This window comes from Sorex fumeus, unplaced genomic scaffold (genome assembly GCF_029834395.1).
Source record: "Sorex fumeus unplaced genomic scaffold, SorFum_2.1 ptg000086l, whole genome shotgun sequence".
NCBI classification, from domain to species: domain Eukaryota; kingdom Metazoa; phylum Chordata; class Mammalia; order Eulipotyphla; family Soricidae; genus Sorex; species Sorex fumeus.
The window spans coordinates 36,735,561-36,753,440 of record NW_026606143.1 but is presented as its reverse complement, the minus strand read 5'-3'; the positions used below and the strand labels follow the sequence as shown (position 1 = coordinate 36,753,440).

Sequence of the window (17,880 nt, the reverse complement as noted above, 5' to 3'; positions counted from 1 at the left end):
AATTCTACTTCTCTGCTCTGCTTTAACACAGCAATCTTTACAGGCGTGATCTTTATAGGATAGCATGCAGAGAATGAAGCCCCTGTAGCTGAGAGCACTGTCTGCCAATGACCTGTCAAGGGTCTCAGCACCTCTTTCCTAGCCAGCTGTCTCCTATCTTTCTGGCTCCTCTCATCACTTCTTCTTGGTGTTCCAGATGAGCTTTCAAATTTGTCGCATTTGCAGTGTGCTCTCCAACTATCATTATAGAAAGAGCCGAGGCTGCCAAATTATACCAGATAATGCAACAAATGAAAGCTTTATCGGAAGGGTCTGGCCTCTGTGATCCTTCTGTTGTGCCTTTAACTTTGGGTTGAAACAGAGAAAATTGCCACTTTGATCAGTCACAAGTGGCAGAGTCCTACTCAACCTAATGTTAGATCACATTAAACCTGATGTGGAGGTTGGGTCTCTCAGGTTGCTATGGAAGTCGACATAGGCATTTCTCTGATGCTACTGTGGTTTTCTTCTAGAACCCTCTCAGTTCACACAGATGATGAAAACAGCAGCTGGCGAGCTTCCAAGAAAGTGTCCTCGGCCACAATAATTCCTCAAAGCCAGGGTATTCCACAGCACCGGGGCCAGAAGGCTAGATGTCTGTCAGAAATCTGAAATCCTGAAAACATTTTCAGCCTCACTTTTCCAATGTTCTTTGTTCAGCTAGCTATTGCACAATTGTCTCTGCAATTCTCCTTATTTACATTGACACACAGCAGTCAGACTGGCCAGGAGAGCACTCAAGGGAACAGGCAGAGGGAAGAAATATGGTGATCTGGAATAAAAACCTCCTCAGACTACTAAAACATTACTCACAAAGCAAACATTCAACATCAACATTCAACATCAGTGTCTATAAAACCCAAGATATGCTCCTCTCGTTTCAAAATGAGGGTTACTTTCAAAGTTTCTACATGAGCATATATGCACAGCACACATTATATTCCTAGAGAACCTGTCCATTTTCTCTCATATTAAAAAATGAAATAAATCAACCCGATAAAGAGAATTTAGAGACAAGTGACATGCATGCATCCAGATTCAACTATTCAGGGTAAATGATAGGGATTGGAGATAGTTCCTGGACATGAGGAATCTGTCCAAAAACAAATAATCAAGCCAGTCAACATGACAGGGGCTAATACACTTGTCTTTCACAAGAGAAGAGAGAACAATTTCCAGCTCGACAGATTTAGACCTTTGCACAGAAATGAGTGGAAAGCATAAGAAAATAAAAGATGTTTGATAATTACCTTGTTTTCCACCTGGACAATGCTACCTTCTCCCAGCACGGCTGTGTGATGAGGTTCTATTTTCTGCTGTGCCTGGTCAGGTCCTGCAAAAATGATGGCCCGCTCAGTTCAATACTCATGACAGCACATATGTCTATGGGTACAGAAGTGGTTAGCTAGGTAGCAAGGTAATGATAATATCAATTCTGTACATACACTTGGGTAACTCCTAAAGTCTTAGCGATTCTATCTGCAATTACTGAAGCTGTAAACAGGCTGTTTCTGATGGTAGGAAAGAATAAGAAAGTGAATCCTGCATTGTGGTTCCCTTAATGCCATGCCTCATAGGTTATATGAGAAAATATAAAAGAAAATACAAACGGAAAAGCACACTTCCTCCAGTCATGAAATGTAGCCAACAAACCACAGGATTTTCAGTTTGGATCAGTGACTCGGTCTTCCAGGAGAAATCACTTATTTTGTATAATATGACTGAGTTGGAGATACTTTTGAATACAGTTTATGATAATCATTATTTAGAATTCAGAGAAAGCCTGCTGCTTTATCCTATTATTCCAAATGTCTTCAGAAATACAAACATATAACTATTCCATGAACTTGTTCTTTTTTTGGTCCTGGGGTCACACCCTGTGTTGTGACCCCAGGACCTAGCTCTGTGCTCAGGAATCACCCTTAACAGTACTGTGAGCAGGACTATATGTGACACTAGGGATTGAACAAAGGCCAGCTATGTGCAAGGAAAAGCTTCCTACCTTACCCATTGTACTATTGCTCTGGCCCCAATAAACTTATTCTTTTAACATGTTACTGACTTTATTGAATTAAGAAATATTGTGCAGGAGAGAAATGCAATGAACAAATGTTAAAAGAGCACCTGGTACCCCCACATCCCACATATACACAAAGAACCTCTGTCCCAGGGACTTGAGAGATAGCTCAGTAGGTAGGGTGCTTGCCTTGCACAAGGCCAACCCAGATTGGATCCCCAGAACCCCATATGGTGCCCCGAGGACTGCCGGAAGTGATTCCTGAGTGTAGAGCCAGGAATCCTGAACATCGCTGGATGTGACCACAAAATAATTTTAAAACCCCAAAGAAATGAGAACATCTGTCTGAGAGGTATGGGCACGCTGATTACATGATGATAAGAACAGGATTTGAGGGATAAGGGGGAAAACAAATTTAATTGTAGTGTGTGCCAATTTCTGTGCTATAAATGTACCGACTATGACAAATTTCAAGCAACTAATGTGAAGTTGGATAAGGGTGCCCCACTGACTCCAGGAACTAGCAAGAGTGATTCCTAGCACAGCACTGGAGACTACCTTCCCATCTGTGATTTAACTCAACAAATGTCACAGACGTGAGTGATAGAACTCTGTTTTTTCTTTTCTTTTAACTTTTTTTTTGGGTCAAACCTGGTGACGCACAGGGGTTACTCCTGGCTCTTTACTCAGGAATTACTCCTGGCGGTGCTCAGAGGATCATATGGAATGCTGGGAATCAACCCCGAGTTGGCTGCATGCAAGACAAATGCCCTACCCGCTGTGCTCTCGCTCTAGTCCCAGAACTCTATCATTTTTCTACTCGTGTAAGGACTTGTTGATAAGAAGTGGCTAAGAGGCTACGGATAATATCACTTGGAGCTGGGTAATATTTTTTTTTTGCTTGTTGGGTCACACCCGGTGATACACAGGGGTTACTCCTGGCTCTGCACTCAGGAATTACCCCTGGCGTGCTCAGGGGACCATATGGGATGCTAGGAATCGAACCCGGGTCGGCCGCGTGCAAGGCAAATGCCCTACCTGCTGTGCTATCACTCCAGCCCCAGGGAAATATTTTTAACTGTGATATGGAAAAACCTTTTGTTAAGCGAGCTTTATAGGGACAGAGGATGTGGGTCACTGGTAAAACTCATGCCTTACATGCATGAGGTCCTGGGTTGAGTCCCTGGTACCACACATAAATAAGTGTGTTTGCTATGAACCATGTCTTGAACTTCAAGTAACACATAGACATATATCAACCATTATCTATGTAGCGCACTCCTGGGTCCGAGTTTTATCAAATAAGATGTTTCATGATACATAGACAAAAACAGTTTATAAAGCCCTTTCTCTTGTTTTTAAAATTAATTAATTAACTAATTTTAATGAATCACCGTGAGGTACAGTTACAGGCTTACAAACTTTCATGCTTATATTTCAGTCATACAATGATAAGTACCCATCCCTCCACCAGTGTCCATTATCCACCACCAATGTTCCCAGCATCCCTCCCCCCCATCCGTCTCCCCCATCCCCCCTCCCCCCTCCTCTGCGGCCCTTAGGTTTTAAGGGAGTGAGTTGGCAAAGGTCAATTCTCCAAGATAATGCCGAGTTGGGATTTCTCTCCATCTACTATTGGGATAGCTTATTTGACTGTGATGTTCACTGGTCTGTGAGGAGACTTTCATTTAGAAACAGGTTCTTGTCTTCCTAAGAGCTCTCTGAACTTTATATGGAATGCAACTTCTGCCCGTTGTTCTCGTTGATCTAGGAGAGCGTTCACAGAGCTGCTACTGCAGAGGTCATTTGCAGCAGGCCGTGGTCTAAGGCAGGCTTTCCCGCAGACGGACGCTGGGTTCAGCTTTCCAGGTTAATCATTCTAAGTGTACCCTCAGCTTCCGTATTATTTTTGTGACATGTTTAAAACAGGTTCACAGAAATCAAAGGCTCAGTCTATCTTCATATCATATCTGTGCTATTTCACCCATCTGGTTATCTCCTGAACCTAAAATAAGTCTCAAAGAAAATATATTTTATTATTTCTGACTACTTTCAATTATAGATAGAGCCAAATCAGATAATAAATAGTTTCCATTGAGAAGCTTCGCCAAGAATGTTAAATCTAATAGTGCAGTTAAGGAAAATTTAACTGAAAACAATTGAATTGCAAATATTTTTGTTTGTCCTAAACAGTCGGAAAAGGGCAAAATACTTGAAAACATACTTTAAAGTTGTGCTGCATTTTCAGGGGGTGATTAATCGCTGGGCACCTTTTCCCCATATGCCAGATTGGGTTTTTTTTTTTCATTTTTCTTCTCTTCACGAGAACTGCTGTCCCACTTATTCTATGCTGCACCCATTCCAGAATTTCTATCACAGATTTTGATAGCATTCATTCTCTGTGCACAATGGAAACCCTCTTATTTCGCCAAGGCTATTCACTGAAAAAGATAAACCGCCACAACATTGTACTTTAAATTAAAGCACAGACATGCGCTTGTTAGCCAATTTTGAGAAATGCAGTCAAGATAGGCCTCTGATTGTTTTTTTTGGGTCATACCCGGCAATGCACTGGGGTCACTCCTGGCTCATGCACTCGGGAATTACTCCTGGTGGTGTTCAGGGGATCATATGAGATGCTGAGAATCGAACCCAAGTTGGCCGCATGCAAAGCAAATGCACTACCCGCTGTGCTATTGCTCCAGCCCCAACATTGTATTTTAAATTAAAGCACACACATGCCCTCCTTAGCTAATTTTGAGAAATGCAGTCAAGATAGGCCTGTGATTGAATCATTAGTGATGTCCCTGTACTGCTGACATCCTTCTAGAGGACCTCTTCACTTCAGTCATCTCTCCCGTAATAGTTCAAAGGGCTTTCTTTAGCAATTGGACGAATTAAATCATGAGACAGCCTTTACTTGTTGCAAAAGGCATTGCAGATTTGAGAGTCTGAGTCGTTTCCCTCTGAACTGGAGGGAGGAGCAATGAGCAGGGGGACCAGGGGAGGGGACCATCTTGAAGGCCCAGATGCCTCACCGCAATGGGCATGGAATGAAGATGAAGCGCCTGGTTAATCATTATTTGAAATACATGAAGGTGAACATGAGGACTTCCAGGGTGCTCCCCACTTTTGCTGTTCATTCCAGATTTGATGCCAAACTTAATGCCACCGAGAACAGAAGCAAAGGGCTGAGCATAGGCTAAGCAGGCATAATGTTTGAAATAAGTTTGAATCCTTTAACTGCTCATTTCACTGAACTATCAACTTCAATAACTGCAGGCCAATAGTGTTAGATTTCTAAATATATTTTCTAAGCCCCAAAAGTATTTTTGATACTGGTCCTTCTAGGGGACTGGCAACCAAGCTGAAAAGTGGTTCCTTGCTTTGGGATTAGGGCCAAACTCTTCTATCCCTTTGATCTTTGTGTTAATGTGTTATATCATTTTCATTTCGGCAGTAGAGAAGGAGTTCAGAGTTTAGATCTCGGTATCCTTGGATCTACTGTTTCTTTTTTCTTTTAAATGACACTGCATAGATTTCAGCTGATGGGTGAGAGAAGGACTTGCTTCAGTGAAAAAATATTTTGACTCACGTCTCACATATGTGAGGTCCTGGGTTAGATCTCTGGTACCAAAAAAGGGAGGAAGATTACTGTTAATGATCTTTCCCCCATACCTCCTACACAAATTTTAAAGCTAACATTGAACAGTTTAGGCTTTTATACATTAATGATTAATAAGAACCTTGAAAAACAAAAAAAAAGTCTCAAATACTTTTTTGGTGTGTGAAGCAAGATTGTTGATTTTTTTTTTTGTTTTTGCTTTTTGGGTCACACCTGGCAATGCACAGGGGTTACTCCTGGCTCTGAACTCAGAAATTACTCCTGGCGGTGTTCAGGGGACCATATGGGATGCTGGGAATCGAACCCGGGTTGGCCGCATGCAAGGCAAACGCTCTACCTGCTGTGCTATCACTCCAGCCTAAGATTGTTTTTATTGAAAGAAATTTACTTAGAAAGATTTGAGGAGAAAGAGCAAAAAGAGAGAACACAGGCTTCTTCAGAGTGGAAAAAACCTTGGAGAGAGATTAATACATATTCAAGAGAGAACACACGCTTGAAAGAGCAAACCTCATGTAGTTTTTAAAAATAAAGAGTAGTATTTCTATTATTTTTTAATTCCGTTAATCCCCTCTTTTCTTCAGAGTGCTGCTAGAAAGTAATTATATAGCTTTGCTCTACTCAAATTGGACTTTATTATTATTATTATTATTATTATTATTTTGCTTTTTGGGTCACACTCGGTGATGCTCAGGGGTTACTCCTGGCTCTGCACTCAGGAATTACCCCTGGCAGTGCTCAGGGGACCATATGGGGATGCTGGGAATCGAACCTGGGTCGGTTGCATGCAAGGCAAACACCCTACTCACAGTGCTATTGCTCCAGCCCCTCAAGTTGACTTTAAAGGTCTGAGTAACTAGTCCAGCACTTTCTAATGTTCAAAATTCCACCTTAAGGCTGGAGAGCTAGTACAGCAGGTACGGCGTTTGCCTTGTAAGAGGCCAACTGGGTTTTAATCCCCAGCATCCCACATGGTTCCCTGAACACAGAACCAGGAGAAAGCCCCGAGCATAGCTGGATGTGGCTGAAAACCAAAAGCAATCCACCAGAATATACTCAAACTCAATCTACTATTACTCATTTATTTCAACTCCCTGAATAAATAATCCTGTACCCAGTAATAGTCCTCCTAAATCTGCATTGTATGAGCTCTCTGCAGATTACTTATTTAACCCAAACTTCTGTCCATTTATTCCAGTATCGGGAGCCAGAGCAATAGCACAGGGGTAAGGCATTTGCCTTGCATGTGGCTGGCCGACCCATTTATTCCAGTATCCTTGTGTGTGTGTATGTGTGTGTGTATGTGAAAATGGGAATGCTTAATATTTTGAAAAAGACATTTTTTTTTGCTGATAAGTTTTTGCCATCTCTGGTGGGCTGGTGCTATCATGATTTCAACATGCAAGATACACTACAGGCAGTTAAGTCAGAAAATATTTTCTGAGTTCTGTTTATGGGTTTTAGATGTCTATATATATAATAACTATATATATATGTATATATATAATAGCTCTTCCTGCTTTGTCATTTCTTTTTCTCTGTTGGTTGTTTTCTTGCCCTTTCACTTTTCTTAGTAACATCTTGATTAGGGGGGGTTGGGAACAGCGAGGGAAAGAGATAAAATTCCAATGAGGTCATGTAGTCAGTCAAGGAGTCAATTTGGGGAATTGGACTCTCTCCATCCCCAGTTTACTCTGCACAGATGCCACCTTGATCTGTGACCCCATTTCCTGCTTGATGTTTGACAATGGTGATCCATGGCTCATGCACGTAAGAGGGGACCAGGCCCATGAGTAGAGATGGTTGAGGACCTGCCTCGCTTGCAGGTACACTGGTGGATGCGGGAGTCATTCGTGACCTTCAAAGCTTGAGATTTTACCCTTTGCAATTGTGGGACTGAAGTCCACTAGGAAGTAACATGCTAACTATGGATGAAGAGTTCTGAAAATGATGCGTTTCTTTTCCTCTCTCATCTCTACAATGCCAGTTCAATACCAAAGCAAATGTGAGCTTTCGGTGAAGCCCACAGCTAAGAAAGGTTTCTATATTTGTAAACATGAAAAATATATGAAACCCACCAGTCAGTGCCATCAGTCAATTTTCTTATTGGAAGAGCTGCCCTGTGGTCCAAAGTGATGAGAAGCTTGGCTCTCCGACCCTTCATGGAAATTGTGCCTCTCTTACCTTTGCCCATTCTGCACAAAGTGTCTGGCATCCTTGCCACTTTAAGATTTCCTAGTTTTCGAGGCTGGAGTGATAGCACAGCAAGTAGGGCATTTGCCTTGCATGCAGCCAACCAGGATTTGATTCCCAGCATCCCATCATCCCATATGGTCCCCTGAGCACTGCCAGGAATAATATCTATGTGCAGAACCAAGAGTAACCCCTGTACATCGCTGGATGCAACCAAAAAAGAAAAAAAAATGATTTCCTAGTTTTCCATTTGTGCAGATTATTCTGTTTCTCCTGAAATCATAAATCAGGGGTACTACCCCCCAAAAGATGGTTTTTAACTTTCCTTTGCTATAAAATACTATGTGCTCAAGATTCTCAAAAGATCATAAAGCAAATGATGTCTTATTTCTTCCAAATGGTTAAAGCAATTGAATGTGTGTACACACTGACTTGTGATACTATTATGTTTCAATTTTTGTTTTATTATCATTGAGGTAACAGAGTTCACAATAGCGTTAATGTATATGATTTTTTTTTTGCTTTTTGGGTCACACCCAGCGATGGTTAGGGGTTCTTCCTGGCTCTGCGCTCAGGAATCACTGCTGGTGGTGCTTGGGGGAGGGTCATGTTGGATGCCGGGGGTCGCACCCAGGTCGGCCACATGCACGGCAAGCTCCCTACTCGCTGTACTATTGCTCTGACCCCTGTATATGCTTTTGTACAAAGTTCTCTACACCACTACTGCCACCATCGAAGTACTAAAAGTCCTCTACTACCAATGTTCCAAGGTCTCTTTCCGTCCACCTCGTTTTCTGACCACCAGCCCACTTCCACCTGGTTCTGATGTCAGAGTCCAAGGCTTTATTTTCACTGAACCTTGTCTATTCCCTTTGTCCCTCCCCCCACCCCTTTTGGCAATTGTCTGAAGTTTCTATAACCTAGCTCTGGATGAACAAGGCAAATGCCCTAACCATTTCATCTTGTTCTTGAAAGCACTGTAGGATGTTTCTTTATTTTTCTCAATTTTATTTTATTTGAATGCCAAGGAGCTATTCCTGTCTCTGGAGTGACCCTTGGTGGTGTTCCGGGGACCATATGTGGTACCAGGAACTGAAAAGAGGTTGGCTGCATTCAAAGCAAGTGCCCTACCTCCTGTAATGTCTCTGGACTTCCTTGCCTCTTTAGATATCACGGATGAGTCCAGTGTTTGTCTTTCTCCTTCAGATTTATTTCATTTAACATGACTACACTGAGTTCCATCTAACTGTAGCAAAACGCAAGATTTTATGTTTTCTTTTAGACAAGTAAATTCCGTTATGTATGGCTAGAGCGATAGCACAGCGGTAGGGCGTTTGCCTTGCGCGCAGCCAACATGTATATATACCATGGCTGTTTTATTCATTTATTTGCTGTTGGATATTTGGGTTCTTTCCATATCCTGGTTATTGTATTTAGTGCTGCAATGAACACAGGTATGCATATATCTTTTGAATTACTGTTTTTATGTTCTTGGGGTAGATACCAAAAATCTAATCACTAGGTCATATGGTAACTATATTTTCTGAGAACCCTTCATAGTGTTTTGCATAAAAATACCATGACATTTTTTCATATTTTCTCAAATGTTAAAATAAATTTTGCTTCTGATTCATAAATGAATCGGTCTGCAATAAAAGAGGAACTAAGCCCATTTTTACTGCATGAAATCAAAATGCATGGGTCTGTTTTACCATTATTTTCCAGAAGAATATTTTTAGGCAACTGAAGTTCCCTTTTGGAGAATACGAAGAATGGTTTAAATAGCTTTGAGTGTAGCCTTTGAACCTCAACAGATGTTATCAGTAAGCCAGCTGTTTGGGACTGGAGTGAATGGCTAAGCGGGGAGCCATGTTTGAACCCCAGGAAGTTCACTGCTCATAGGAGGTCTGGAAAGCACCCAACCCCAGAGGGCCTGAAAAATGGTATTCTGAGTCTGCAGCCCTCTCGCTGTACTTACATTATTGCTCATGAAGAGCAGAACAGGAATGAGGGGAGGCTGGTTCTCTATAGGCTATCTCGAAAGCACAGAAATGCAAACTTAACTGCACAGAGTTTATGTGGAAGATGATCCCAGGATTCAGCATCAATGGAGCAGTTGGTTAAGGAAGGTAGATAGGAGTGGGAAGGCAGACAACCAAGGGTTAAATATCAAGTGCATAATCCCATGGGGAAACTCCAGGAAAAGTCTATAAACACTAATATACAGAAATCCTATTTAAATGAGATCAGAAGGCTAAAGAGAATTTCTCTGTGTGCTAAATCAGCAAGTTACATAGTTACATATATATATTTTAATTTTTAGAATATTTACCCTTTTTTGGGCCACATCCAGAGGTGCTCAGGACTTAGTCCTGGCTCTACTCTGGAATCACTCCTGGTGGTGCTGGGGATCAAACCCAGATTGGTTGTGTGCAAGGCAAGTGCCCTCCCCACTATACTATCATTCTGGCCCCTATCTAGAATATTTTACAAAATACATACACAATCACCCAATATGCTTTACATCACCAACAGGAAGTGATATTGCCTCCCTGTCACTGTAAAAAGATAGCAGTACCTTTTTGGCATAGCTAAGTCCTGCAGGCTAAGAGGCACACTACTGGCATCAGGAAGTGAGGGCAGACAAAGAACCCAGAACTGTGAGCAGGGCACCAGTGAATACTATAGAGACTTTCCTAATATCCAGGTGCCTCTGGATGGAGGCTGCCTACACCTTAGCATTGAGTAACATATGTAATTGTGCCTGAACCTGCCATCTGCATACAACCAAAGAGAAAGGGACATCACGATCTTCTCCTCACCAAACATGCTGGAAAATGGCAGGTGAGTCTGAACATACCTAGATACATACGTTGAGATGTAGAGAAGGGTTAGGGCTAAGCATGAGGACTTCTAATACTCAACTACATGAAACATTCTATAGTTCCTCCCCTCCACCCACTGTACTTTCAAAATACACTGCAATTGCACCCAAAGAAAAATAGTCATAACTTACCAATGTGCACATTTCCAGATATGGTATAAATGAAACTTGTCCACCCTGAAAAGGGACCAGCAACATTAAAAGATTAGTGTTCATGATGCCATCAAGAACAAAAGAAAAAAAAACAATATATGTCACAGACACCTCGGAATATAGAGCACAAACATTTCCATCTCCAAGATAAAGGTATAGAGTGACTCTTTTATTTTCTTTTAGATGTAGATTTTAAAATTGAAGTCCTAAGAGCTGCTTACAATGCATATATTCCCTCAGGTACAGATGTATGCACACATTCCTAAACCTTTTCACCCAATTATCGCTTTTTTTTTGCAGGGGTAGGTGGGTTTCACTTCCAGCAGTGCCTGGGGGACCTTGCAGGACAAGGATGGAACCCCAGCTTCCTGCAGGCTTAGCACGTGCTCCAGCCTTTCTACTTAAGTAGACACTATACTATTCATCCAGGTATAGATTAGATCCAAGGGGGTGAATCAGCTAATACACTGTTCCTTCCAGCAACATTACCAGCCTGGTTTATCTTCAGATTGTTACACTGCTGGGTGGTTGAAGGAGTGAAGGTCCTGCTAGAAAGGTGCTTTTCTTCACTTAATCTCAATCTTGTTTCCATTCTAGCCCCTTGGCTTTCTCGCACTCCTAAAACAAAGTCTCCATTCTGAGACATGGTGATCCAGGAGTTATGCCACAGACAGGGGATCCTCGGAACATCCTGTGAGTACAGTGGGAGTGTCCACATGGTTTTCTGAGGATGCGCATTTAGAGAAGGGGTATAAAGGCTGCCCGGCTGCCTGCAAGGGGGCCCCCCCGGGGAGTGCAGACCAGGCTCGACCTGACAGCTGCTCTCTGCACCGGTGCCGGCTTCTCATTGGCCTCTCACATCCTTCTGTGGCCCAGGAGACAGACCAGGTGCCACGGAGTGGAGCTGAGGTGCCAAGCTCCTAAAGGCATTTAGGACATTGCTTCAGGTGCCTTCAGGAGACATTCAGAAGCCAGCACGGTGTTCCGGGTTCCAGCAAACCGGACCCAGGTAGGTGTGGAACTCCTTCTGGGGGGAATGTGGTTCCCATGGCTGGTGGGTTGGAAGACATGCAAGAGACATACAGAAACAAGAGGGTGGTGGTAAAAGTTTGATGAAACTTAATGTAAACTGAGTCTGGGCTGAGAAAATCTGAACGATGAAAGAAAGATGCTTGGATGGGTTGCAAAAGTTTGGTAGCTCTTCCTCTGCGAGAATTTACTTGAGTAAGCCTAAGAGTTCTGGAAGTAAAGTTCAGAGCTCGCTTAGATTTTTCTCTCTTCCTTGACCCTCTTGTCTTTTCCACCCAAATGGGCTGTCATGTGTCGGAGGTCATGTGTTGGAAGTCATGTGTCAGAGGTCGGGACACAAAGGGGGAATAAGGCTGAGCCAGGGGGGTTGAAGCTGTGTCTTTTGGGGGAGGGTCCCGTAGCCACTGAAAACAGATTCCAGCTATTAGCATCCAATTCTACTTGCCTATCAGCTGCCTTGTCTATGGAATCTTGATGCCAAAGCCCCAAATCCAGTCTTGATGTAGAATCCATCCTGGGCACATTCCTATTTGCTTCTTTAAAAATAATTCCCCATTATAAAGTTTGTCAGTTTCTTTTTCCAAGCGCAAATATGTAAATTTCTTTCTCTTGGGGAGGGGGATGGAGGGATCAGACCCAGTGTGACTTTCTTGGGAAGCCTGTCTCTATCAGCTGCTTAGATAAAATACACATTCATGTGAAATTCATTTGGTTTTTCAGAGCTGGGTCTGTACCTGGCTCTAAGCTCAGGGAATCATCCCTGGCAGTGCTGGGGACCATATTGGTGGCAGAGATGGAAGCCGAGTCTTGTACTATCTCACTGGCCCCTTCCTTTGGCAATATTTGCAAAATGTGAAAGTGGCAATTTGAAACTGACCTATAGATTTACCCTAATCCAAATACTGTTGGCAGTTTTGATATTTGTGCTTTCCCGTTGTTTTCCTTTCAAGCAGGAGCTGGATCTTTTTTTTTTCTTTTTGGGTTACATCCGGTGATGCACAGGGGTTACTCCTGGCTTTGCACTCAGGAATTACCCCTGGCGGTGCTCAAGGGACCATATGGGATGCTGGGAATCGAACCCAGTAGGCCGGCCTCCTGCAAGGCTGTGCTATTGCTCCAGCCCCAGGAGCTGGTTCTTTTTTTCTTAAAGTGGTAACTTCTTTTTAAATGCAAACACTTTACTACTACTTCTCTCCACTTCTGTCTCCTCTCAGAGGCCTTAGAGGCCTCCTCTTTCTCCCTTTCCCCCCTTAGGTACTGGGGGAAACGCTATCAGTGATTTCCGTAGCTGCTAGGGTGTTGGGTAACATGTATATGGAGGGAACAGGGCAGGGCTAAAATGACCCTGAAATGACAAATGAAATATTCTTTTCCAGGCCCCTTTATGGAAAAACAAATTACTTCACATTATTCCAATTCCTTCTTCACAGTTAAATGATATGAAAAAAAAATATATAATGGTTCCCTAGTTACAGCATAACTGGGCTTACTGGGAATTATTTTGATTATTTTACTATTATTCCACTCATCCCTTTTGCTTCATTCTTACTCCACACTTAATTTTTTTTTTCCTGGTGATCCAAGAAGACCAAACATTTGCTTACAGAGATGACTAAGTTGATTTCTGAAGGGCATCCTTGGTTTATTTATCTGTTTATTTTTGCCCGCAGCAATTGCTCTCTGCGAGAATGCAGAGTCTATCCACAGTAGGAATAACACAATCCATGTGACCGGTTAGAAGGGGTGGGTTTAGAGAAAATGGATCAGGAATCAGGGGTGATTTTCTTTTGTTTTCCTTCTCAACATGTTCCCATCTGTACTTGCTTGGAAGATTCGTAAGCATTGTCATTTAAAACCACAGCAGAACAACAGCCAACTTGCTGTGCGCGATGACTGTATTTAAAATTTCATGTTTTATTAGTATTACCAGAATTCCCTCTTGCCACTAGCAAGATTGCATGGACAAAGAGCGGGCTTGTGGGATTCTCAGATCCTTGTCAATTTCTCCCACTTTAAAGTCCTGCACCAGGAATAGAACCCCCCCCCCCCAAACACACACACACAAAAACAATTTTACTGCTTTGAGAGGCCAGGACCTGCCAGTTCCCTTTTCTATACAAATGCAGGTGCTCATGCCCCCTCTCCTCCTTTCTGGTAAAGATAAACCAGGAAGAAGGTCCCCTTTGACCTCGGGCCATGGAGGATGGGGTAATCAACACATTTACGTCTGACTTCCTTTAGGCACTCCATCACCCCCCCCCAGAAGTTTTCTTTTGAATAATATGTAAATGATTTCAGTGGCAGTTGCAAATGCTAGGTACTCCCAGCCAAGAAATAGCCAAGAAATAGGGATAGTGATGATAAGCCGAAGGAGTCGAGGGGGCAAAAGAGATTCACCCCCTCTGACCATCCACAAGGGACTCCCCCCTACTAAGCCCTTGGTGCCCATCTTGAGACCTCCAGAAGTGTAAGGTTGTTCACTTACTGTCGTTTGAAATCATCAACTCGGCTGTAGCCGCTATAGGGAATGAACCTACCCCTTTAGATTGGATGCATGTTTTTGTTTTTCTGCTTTGTCTTCCAGAGGAAAAAAGGGAAAGAAGCGATGTTATAACATCTTGGGGTGGGCGTGGAAACACGCTTTTCAATCGACGGACGTGTGGGGGGGGTTGGGAAGGTCTATATTTGCAACCCTTCTCATGGAGGCTCCTGATTATTGTCGAAATCTTCATAGAGAGCTTTCCTGGGCTCGCATCCCTCGCCGTAACCCATCTCCTTATTCTCCTGTCAGAAAATCCCTTATCAATGTGTGCAGATAGTAAATGCAGAGCCAGCTCAGAGCTCACCAAATCCATGAGGAAACTCTGTTCTGGGGAGAGATTTTTTTTAAAAAAAGGGGGGGGGAGGGGGAAACAGGCCTAAGTAGAGAGGGGTCTCATCCCTTTCTCACGCTTATCACCAGACCCCAAAACAGCGCTGCTCCCCAAAGCCCTCCAAGAGATTCCCTGTCTTCTGTGTGGACAGTGTGCTCCCTTTCGGGGTGATACCACAACTATCCCTGGGGCCTCCCCTTCCTCATTCCCCCAAATGGTGACTTAATGTTAAATCTGCAACAATATTAGACACCCAGTCGGCAGGCTCAGCCACCAACCCCCCCCACCTCCCCCAAACCCTCTTTTCCGAAAGCAAAAGCGAGTATGCTATCCCTTAAAGTTTTCTTGAGCTTTTATTTCCTGAAAGATTTTTATTTCCTAAACTTGCAGACCCGATGGCCCTCCACCAAGGGAAATAATTATCCGTACATATTTCCTAAAAACAAACTTCCAAAAATGAGGGAGTGGATATGCTATCAGTGAAAAACTGTGATGATTTATTTATACATGCCTCTCGTCCATGTTCATCTTTATTTTAGAGGTAAAATTATTTATATAGGTGGGAAAAGTGCCCCCTACCTGGATTCATTTCTACAGTCAATAGGGTCTTTCTAAAGCCCGTCTGAAAACCCTGAAAGCCTCCCAATTCTCACAGCAGCAGGCTCAACCCCCGGTTCTCCCTCCCCCCCCCCTTTTTTTGGTTTTTGGGCCACACGCATCGGTGTTCAGCGATCACTCCTGGTAGGGCTTAGAGAACCGTGTGGGATGCTGGTGTATGGAACCCGGGTCTGGCAAGCAGCCGTCCTGTGGTGCTACAGCTCCGGCTCCGTAACCCCTGGCCCTGACCGCAGACCCTGATCAGTCTGGTCTGGCCCGGTGCTCCGTCTTGAGGGGCAACGGAGTACATGGGACCACTAAAAATGGAACCAAACATGTATGTGCTTGTGCACGTAGATTTCAACTTCCACAAGTTATGCTAGACGATCTAGAGTTTTTTTTTGTTTTGTTTTGTTTTTTGTTTTAAGAAACCAAACTGTTGGGGCTGGAGCAATAGCGCAGTGGTTAGGGCGTTTGCCTTGCACGCGGCCGACGTGAGTTCAATTCCCAGCATCCCATATGGTCCCCTGAGCGCCACCAGGAGAATAACCCCTGTGCATTGCCGGGTGTGACCCAAAATGCAAAAAAAAAGAAAAGAAAAAGAAAAAGAAACCAAATTGTTAACTTTGCTACAAAGGGTGCTCAGGTTGAGCGTGAGAGCAGCAGAGCTGCTTGAGAAAGACAAGGGGGGATGGGGGTTTAAATACAAGCGACCACTTGGAAGGTGCAGGGAGCCTCGAATGATGCCCCTCCCCCGTCCCGTGCATGGAAGGGAGAAAACAAAGAGCGCAGAGGGCCCTGATTGGGGGAGGGAAGACTCGCGAGACTTGCTGGAGTCCCGCCCCTCCCCCACAGATTCCCACCTGAGTGTCCCGCCAGTCAGACGCCTGCGAGCAGCGCTCAGGGGAGGCAGGAGGGCGGCGAGCAAGGCTCCGGGATCAAGTCTGTGAGTTACGCGTCTGTGGAAAGGGATCCCCCTCCAACCTGGGAGACCCTCCACCTTGCAGGGATCACTGGGAACGGGCAGGTTGAGGGCACACGGGCCAGGCTCCGAGCATCGCTCTCTGGCTTTGGAAACTGCAGAGATCGGCGAGAGCGGGGCGTGTGTAAGCAGGGTTCGGCTGCATGCAAGGCAAGCGTTCGTTTTGCACAGCAGCCCCAGAGACTGCACATGGATGCATGCATGCACATGTGTGTTTGACGGTGCACACTGGTGTGCACGTGAATGTGTGAGGCAGATTTTTCCTCTCAGAAGGACCGTTCGCGGTGCTCTGTGTTTCCCCCTAAAGCGCTTGCGTCTCTTCTCTCTGGTATATCTAGGTTGGTCCAGGCCAGCAGACCCAAACCCTTTGCGACCCAGCCGCCCGCCCACAGAACTGCACGCCACTCAGCGAAGGTAAGCAGGGCGGTTTCTCCGAGAGCCAGACTGATATTGAATGGATAAGAATTTGCTAAATGCAGAATGATAAATAATCCACGGCTTTTTTTTTCAAAGAAAACCAAGAATAGGCGGCGTTAGAGTCAGTTAGAAATGCCCGGTCCAGAGATTGTTGTATTGATGGGAATATTTGTTCTCGAAAGAGCAGACTAAGCTTCCAGAGGATTCTATATCATTTTCTGATTGCTGTTTTATGAACAACAACAACAAAATAAGTACTGGAATTTGCCCTCGAAAGCGCTTGGCTCTATCTTGGGCACATGGAAAGCTGTCTCCTGAGAATTGACATTCCAAAAAGCTTATGTTGCTAAATGTGTTCCTCATTCAGAGTGATCTCATTATTAGTCTTATTTATGAATTAATATGTTAAAATTAAGTTATTACGGTTTTCCTTTTACCTACTTTAAGTACTCAGTTCTTATCCGGCGTGATCATTTCTCAAAAGCAGAGCAAGGGGGGGGGGCGGGAGAAAGGAGCCTGCCACAGAGGCAGGTTAGGGGGGGCAGGAGAGATATTGGGGACATTGGTGCTGGGAAACGTACACTGGTAGATGGATGAGTGTTGAAACACTATGATTGAAACGTGATCATGAACAGCATTGTAATCACTACCAGTGATTCAATTAAAAAAATATGATGACTGGGGCTGGAGCGATAGTACAGTGGGTAGGGTGTTTGTCTTACAAGCAGTTGACCGGTTCGATTCCCAGCATCCCATATGGTCCCCTGAGCACCGCCAGGAGTTATTCCTGAGTGCAGAGCCAGGAGTAACCCCTGTGTATCGCCAGGTGTGACCCCCAAAAGCAAAAATAAATAGATAAAAATTTAAAAATAAAAAATAACGAATTTCACAAATTCTTATTAGTTCAGTCTCATTGATTTCTTCGTTTTTGGGTAGCCTTTTAGGGAGTGAAGTCTTAGTGATGTTGATGTGTACTCTCCTATAGGAAAAAGTTTCCCCCTAGGTTGCAATTGTTTGGGTTTTTAAATACAAGCGCCAGAACTTCAAAATGAACACCTCTCACCTTTATATGTG

General features: G+C 43.8%; 1 protein-coding gene across 1 annotated transcript in view; it reads right to left on the bottom strand.

The window, feature by feature from the left end:
• PIR (pirin) overlaps positions 1-17,880 on the bottom strand; it is a 95,488-nt gene that overhangs the window by 8,804 nt on the left and 68,804 nt on the right. The window contains exons 7-8 of the mRNA XM_056131230.1: positions 10,888-10,932; positions 1,290-1,372 (exon numbers count right to left, since the gene is read on the bottom strand). Coding sequence (XP_055987205.1) covers positions 1,290-1,372; positions 10,888-10,932 — 128 coding nt within the window. The remainder of the gene's footprint in view (positions 1-1,289; positions 1,373-10,887; positions 10,933-17,880) is intronic.